Raw genomic sequence first — 7,327 nt, 5'->3', positions numbered from 1 at the left:
TATTTAAAAATGGTGATAATACGAGAATATCCAATTACAGGCCTATTAGCTTGATAAATAATTTTGGAAAAATTTTTGAGAAATGTCTTAAAACTAGGCTTGTAAGTTTTCTTAAAAATAACAATATATTGAGTCCACATCAGTTTGGTTTTTTGGAAGGTAAAAGTACAGAGGATGCAATGTATGAAGTAGTAAAGGAAATCACAGACAATCTGGATTCAAGTAGAAAGTGTGCTGCAGTGTTTTTAGACTTGGCTAAGGCATTTGATACAGTGCCTCATGACAAGCTTCTTAATGTGCTGCATAGTTATGGAATTCGAGGAAATGTGCTAAAGCTTTTTACTAGTTATTTAACTGATCGAATGCAATATGTTAGAGTTAATAATTGTCTTAGTGATCCCCAGGAAGTTAAAATAGGTGTGCCACAGGGCACTGTTTTAGGGCCCATACTCTTTATAATATATTTAAATTCTTTGTTATTCTTAAATACTAGTGGTAAAATACTGTCATATGCAGACGATACTGTAGTCATTTTCTCTGGTGATACCTGGGATACAGTTAAAGAACAAATGGAACGTGGCATAACTGCTATTAAAATATGGTTAGATGGACATCAGTTATCTCTAAATGCTGGTAAAACCAAATACATAGCATTTTCAATTACCAGCAAAAATAGGCCCAACTATGATAGGATTAATATTGAACGTTTCAGCATGGTAATAAATGAAGTATATTCCATAAAATATTTAGGTATCGTAATTGACAAAAACATTAAATGGGAGCAGCATATAAATAAATTAACAGCGAACACTCGAAAACTGATTTTTAGATTCTACAAATTAAGAGATATCTTAAGCAAAAAAATATTACTTATAGTTTATAAATCTCTAGTGGAATCCATTTATCGCTATGGTATTCTGGTATGGGGTGGTTTATATAATACGACTTTAAAACAGCTATCTGTTGTACAAAATTATATATTAAAAATCATTTTAAAAAAAAATAAATTATACCCGACCAGTTTACTTTTCAAGGATGGAATATGTAATATTAGATCTTTGTATTTCCATTCGTTGTGTACAAATGTATTTAAAAATGAAAAACAGTTGATAATGAATGTTAGGGTAACTCGGAGTATGTCAAACGAAGCTTTACTAACACCTTTTAATAATAAAACCATAGGTTTGAGATTTGCGACACATTTAGCTCCCAAGACATACAACTTGTTACCCTTAGAAATAAGAAGAACCAAAAGCTTTAAAAAATACTCGCACCTCTGCAAAACATACATAAGTAACAACTATTTGTCTTTTTTGTCATTGATTGAATAATATCCTAGCTAATACGAAAGATGATAATAATAATTTGAATTTTACTCATATTATTGTATATACAGCATATACTTAATGGATTTTGTGCTTGCACAATACAAGTGTTAATTCACTTAGGTGCAATGTGTATAACGTTTTTGTTTCTTTTTTTTCTTCTTAGTGTTAATTTTAATATACTGTAATTGTACTTATTTAATATACTGTAATATACTTGTAATTGTTTAATTCTACGTTTTTTGATGTTTTTTTTTGCAATAACTTTTAAACAGTTTATCCGATTTTGTTGAACATGTTTCTCTAAAATCGATAGTTTTTCCAATATATTGGAAAAACTGATTTTCGATCCAAATTGTTTAAAAAAAAAACAATGTTGCTAATGAAAAAAATTTACTCACGAGATGAGACACCTTTTCTACTGCCTTCCTCTGCACATTTCAACAAGAAAATAGCGGACGTCAACTCATCGATGTTCAAATATTATAGCGACATGACTATTACTATGAAATGAAAGTAAAAGTCGTGTTTACTTTTAGATTGCCAAAATTCTCGAAGGTTTTGTTAAGAGGAAAGTCATCAAACAAACCATAATGACGACAGTGTATGGGGTGACTAGGTTCGGGGCTCGATTACAGATCGCTAAGCAACTGAAGGATATAGACGATTTTCCCAAGGAGTCTGTGTGGGCAGCATCATCCTACTTAACAGGTACGAAATTTGATTTGTCGTTTAAATAGGACATGGGACAATTTTGACACTTTTGGGCGAGTTCCTCGAATTTCTCAAAACGGCCTGAAAAAAAGTAGTTCAGATGTCACGGATTCAATATAAAAAACTGAGAACAAAACAAAAATAACGTATTTAATAAATAGCACAAAACAAGACTAAAAATGAAAAGTGTTATCTAAGCAAGTATTGATTCCGATTTGTGATTTTTGTTTTTCAATTTTTTTCAAAAACCAAACTCGAAACATATCAATTACTTAACTTTTTGTCTACATCTTGAGGAAATACGGGAATCTCCTGAAAAGTCTCTCAATTGGTTCATCCCGTACATACTTCAAGACTGATTTGTTTCATTTGTGGATACATATTTTGAATTTATCTCGAAGCTCTTCCGTTTAGTGAGTTGTTTTGTTTAAATTAATTTGCAGGACGCACCTTTGAATCTCTGAGGTCCATGTTCACCTCAACCAGGGAAATCCAGGACTGGTTCACGGAATGCGCAAGACTGATATCCGCCGTGGGATGCCAACACGTGGAATGGGTCACACCGCTTGGCCTGCCTATCGTACAGCCTTACTTTAAGTATAAGAAATTGAGCATGCCGAACATGTACAGCTCTTATCCGATTGATAAATACGAGTAAGTGAACATTTTGAGTATCTGCATACATCGATCCAGAAAACCTGCCTCCACATCTGCAGATGTCTGAATAAATGACACCCATAATATTCCTGTTTTTTTTTTTGGTAAATTCTGTACATATTTACATGTTTGACACCTTTCGTAGGAGGCCGAACGTGATGAAGCAGAAAAACGCCTTCCCTCCGAATTTCATCCACTCCTTGGATTCCAGCCATATGATGCTCACGTCCCTGCACTGCGAGAGAGCAGGCATTACTTTTGTGTCCGTTCACGACTGCTATTGGACGCATCCGTCTACTGTACATATTATGAACAAGGTAACTACGTTTTTATTTATTAATTTTTTTACAGCATGGTCTGTTTTGAAATGGCTTGGAATAGTAACTCAATCATTTTTAAATCGGCCATAGGCATATTAGCTTTCTTAATTTTTATCGAGATATGATACACTTTACTGCATTGTGAATATATTCAAAAATCGAGAAATAAGTTAAATTACTGAACAACATGCGATTTCTCAGACGAAAAACGATATCGGGGAAAACGTTTTAAAGAGTAAGTATAGTACTTTAAGACCCCATTAATGGTTTCTGCAAAAAAATGGATCTTTCCATGTAACATAACCTCAAAGACGTCAAAAAATCGCGAGTTTGGCACTTTTAAGTTAGGTTATCTCCAAAACCAGGGTCAATTGAGAAATTTGGCTAACAAGGAGAAGGTAAGGTAGTCGGATTTTTGTAATTTTTGATATTTATGGTACGTGTAGTTTGGACCTTGAATAAGAATTTTTCGAAGTAGTTCGACACAACGTTCATAAATTACCGAGATAATCGATTTTGAAGTTTTACCTGACAGCTAAATCCACTAGATGTGACACATTCTTCAATTGGGAGCGTGGCCTAATTAGTAGCGTTCGGGACTGACAGTCACGAGATCGCTGGCTCGAGTCCGTCGCGTGACTTTTTTTTTTCTCAAAACGCATCATATGGTTTTTTATTATTTCTTTCATCTCGAAAATTATGAACAAACGAAATATTATAATAAATACTTATGTATATGTAGGAACATTCTTCAAATATTTCATTAAAATGCACAATTGGTTGATAAACAATATTTATTATGAATTAACAATAAAATTTCTTTAAAAAAAAAACAAACGAGGTCAGGTAGGTTACTTTATTTTTAGTATTTGACATTTTACGCAGATCTAATCAGAGTCAGACTAACCAGATTTAAAATCAGTCTTTATGTTAGTTATTCTTTTTCAAGAATCAATGAGATCTCTAAATTTACATAAATTGAAAAAACCTTTATATAACAAACTATGCAAATAAACTAAATAGACGACTTTCATTTAACAACCTAGTAAGTTTCTTAGCAAAAAGTATTTAAAAATATTAAAAAGGCACTGTAAAACGCAATGGAAAATGCACTGAGCAGTGCTCCCGACTGCGGCAGAAAATTTATTGGTGCCCGTGAAAAATCCATACTACAAAAAGAAGTATATCACCAAGTAACCCAGTAAAAATTGCTTGCTTATCATTTTAGTTCAAAATTCAAGAAGTTTTATTCCATCGTAAGCCCACTGGGCTAATTTGTGCTGCTTGCTAGGAATAAAACTTCTTGTATATGTTGTATGTCTTGTATATTAAAATAATAGGCAAGCAATTCTGTTGAGAGCAGTGGCACCGAGTATTTCGCTTCAAGTCTATTTTGCAACTTTTTTAGAATATCTCGAAAATTTCGGGATCAGGAAAACTCAATCCCGAAAATTTAGAGACTGAAAACCGGTTGGGATTCCAGGATCTTGACAATGGGGATCCCCGGATCAAATCCTCTAATCAACAGATATATTTCAGCTCGTAAATTTGGTTGTGGGCGATATGGATTAGAGGCAACTCCAATGCAGACATAAAGGACAAGGAAATTTGCCAGAGTTGTAAATGCCAGAGCAAAGTTAACGATTTTCAACAAGTTTTCTATTAAAAAATCAGACGTTTTATATTTCACTTCTTTCCTATTTTCTCCGCAAAAAAAAAAACCTTAATTATACATTTTAGGCAGTAAACCGTACTGCTGTTCAAAATATTTATAAAAATTTAATGTTCACATTGTATTTAAATATTATTTTATGCCATGTCAATGTTAACAGCTAGAGAAAATCAATTATTTTCTTACTTAAACACTTCAGAGATGAATTCAAACGAGTCGTAAAACATTCGATGACATACAAATTAACAGTATTTTTGACTTATTTTCACTTTTGTACTAAGAATATTTCCATCTTTTATTATTCGAAATGATGGAACAGATAGGAAATATTCTCAGAAAGCTCCCGGTGTAAATAAGTCGGAAACGCTGTCAGTTTAGATAAAAAAAAAATTATTGGTCTTCGGCTTACCTTGGATGGAGGAGGCACACGGGCCCTCTGCGTCTTTGTCCTGGTGGGCTGCTGCGCGGGCATCTGCTCCTGCGTGCTATTATAGCTATTGTTCACCGGCTGGTACGCGCTAGTGGCGTAGGTATTGGTCTGGTTCAAGTACGGCTGGGTGTTGCTGTACGGCTGCGAGGTGGTGCTGCTGTACTGCGTCTGACCCTTGTCGTACGGCTGGCTCTGGAAAGTCTGGCTCTGGGCATACTGCTTGTTTAAGCTGTCGCTGTTCTGCTGCAGCTGGGAGAAATACTGCGTTTGCGCGGCCGTCAGGGTACCGACCATAGGCACGGGGCTCTGAGACGGCATTTGTACTGACGGTTGTCCCATCTGCAGGGACTGGCCGAGCTGCTGGCCAGACAGCGTGGCGTCGACCGGAGGCTGGTTGGTCGGAGGCTCCGCGATAGAATCCAGGGCGGGCTGGATGCTAGGCGTGAACACCTTGGTGTCGGCTAGGCTACCTTGGTACTCCTCCGTTGACCACTCGTCAGTGCCCGGGAACTCATCCCACGTTTCTTCTGCAATAGTATAAAATTTGCATGCCAAAAATTTTGTGGAACTTAGCAATTGTAAATTATTTACTTTCTTTAAAAAAACGCTGTTTACAAAGTTGTAGAATATGAATATACAGTGTTAAATTAATAATATGTGGTTTTTCCTTTATATTTTGATATTTAGGTAAAGGGTTTATTATATTAAAAATGGGATAACTCGCACTATCTTGCGATGTATTGTATTTTAGATTGATCTAATAAACAACAAATTATGATAGTTCGGAACATGTTATGGATTCATTTTTAACACCATAGAACTTACACGATTTAAATTTGAAGGATATTAGAAATTGGAATTGTCAACAGTTTTACAAAAAGTATTGATAACCTGCCTATCTAATTAAAGAATAAACTGACATGTAATAAAATTAATGATGTCCCAACGCAACAAGAGGTGGTAAGCTGAATATTTAGAATAACTAAATTTGACTTTAATAAACATCTCTTACTTTTCAAGATAAGGAAATTAGATATTTCATGATTCTGTATTTAGCGAAACATTTCAGAGAAATTTTGCTATCAGAACCAATAAAAAGAATTTCATTATGATTTTTTTCACAAAAAAAATCCGGGTTTTAAGGCTTTTTAAATGATTCTTGGGTGGTTTGTCAAAAAAATGTACTGGATCAACTTGTTCAAAAAAATGCATTTTTAGTATAAATTTAAGGGTTATTTTTCTAGTGTTCATTTTGACTTTTAAAAATATTAAATTTCAATGAAAATGTTACAATACATATGTAGTTTTAAAATGAAAGAGTGACCGCAAAAAACTTGTGATTTTCGCCCATTTTTTGACAATTCCCAGAGAATTAAAAAAAAAGTTTTTGGTCGCAAATTGCTTGCCGTAAAAAACTGAAATGAGCATAGCTTTTAGTATTTTGAAAATTTTTAAAATCACCCCTTCTTAGGGGTTGAAAAAATGCCAAAAATGAAGAATTTGAATATTACCAATTCATATAATATTAATATTAGAAATGTCCCCACTGTATCATCTTTTCGCAAACGTCTAAAACAATTCATTTATCACAAAGAACTATGTAGTTGTATTTGTTGTATGTTGCATTAGTTTTTATTTAGTTACGTTAGTTTTTAGTTATATTTTGTTATACTATTTGTTTCCAATTACTTATTTTTCTGGTGGTTACGTGGAAGAGCGAGTAAAATCGAAGGGCGCCACCAGGTTGCTTGAATCTTTGTTATAAATATGTACCCTACTAATAAAGACATTATTATTATATAAAAACTGTTAGCATGTGAATTATCTTAATATTTGTTTTTTTTTAATTTTTACAATTATTTCTGATATTCTCTATTTTTGGGAATGACTCCACCCCCTGAGCACGTTTAAGGGTGGATTTTCTAATTCAACATGCTTGTTTCAGTCATGAGAATAAATCTTTCTTTGTATCAAGAATCATTCGATAGAAAAATTCACATGCTAAGTTTTTATATTTATTGGTAATATTCAACTCTTCATTTTGGGTGTCTTTTCAACCCTTAAATAAGAGTGATTTTTGAAAATTTTCAAAAAACTAAAAGATATGCTTATCTTAATTTTTTACGATGAGTAATTTGAGTCCAAAAACATAACTATTTCCTTTAGTTCTCTGCGAATTGTGAAAAAACGCGAGATTTTTGCGGTCACT

The 7,327-nt window shown here is 33.6% G+C and overlaps 1 protein-coding gene across 8 annotated transcripts in view; it reads right to left on the bottom strand.

The window, feature by feature from the left end:
• Positions 1 to 7,327, bottom strand: part of LOC108904739 (protein lingerer) — a 46,996-nt gene that overhangs the window by 33,314 nt on the left and 6,355 nt on the right. For all 8 annotated transcript variants that reach the window (XM_018707400.2, XM_018707406.2, XM_018707405.2 and 5 more), the window contains exon 5: positions 5,098 to 5,645. In XM_018707400.2, coding sequence (XP_018562916.1) covers positions 5,098 to 5,645 — 548 coding nt within the window. The remainder of the gene's footprint in view (positions 1 to 5,097; positions 5,646 to 7,327) is intronic.

This window comes from Anoplophora glabripennis, unplaced genomic scaffold (assembly GCF_000390285.2).
Source record: "Anoplophora glabripennis isolate ALB-LARVAE unplaced genomic scaffold, Agla_2.0 scaffold195, whole genome shotgun sequence".
Taxonomy (NCBI): Eukaryota; Metazoa; Arthropoda; class Insecta; order Coleoptera; family Cerambycidae; genus Anoplophora; species Anoplophora glabripennis.
The sequence above is the reverse complement of the archived record's forward strand: the minus strand, read 5'-3'. Positions and strand labels throughout refer to the sequence as shown.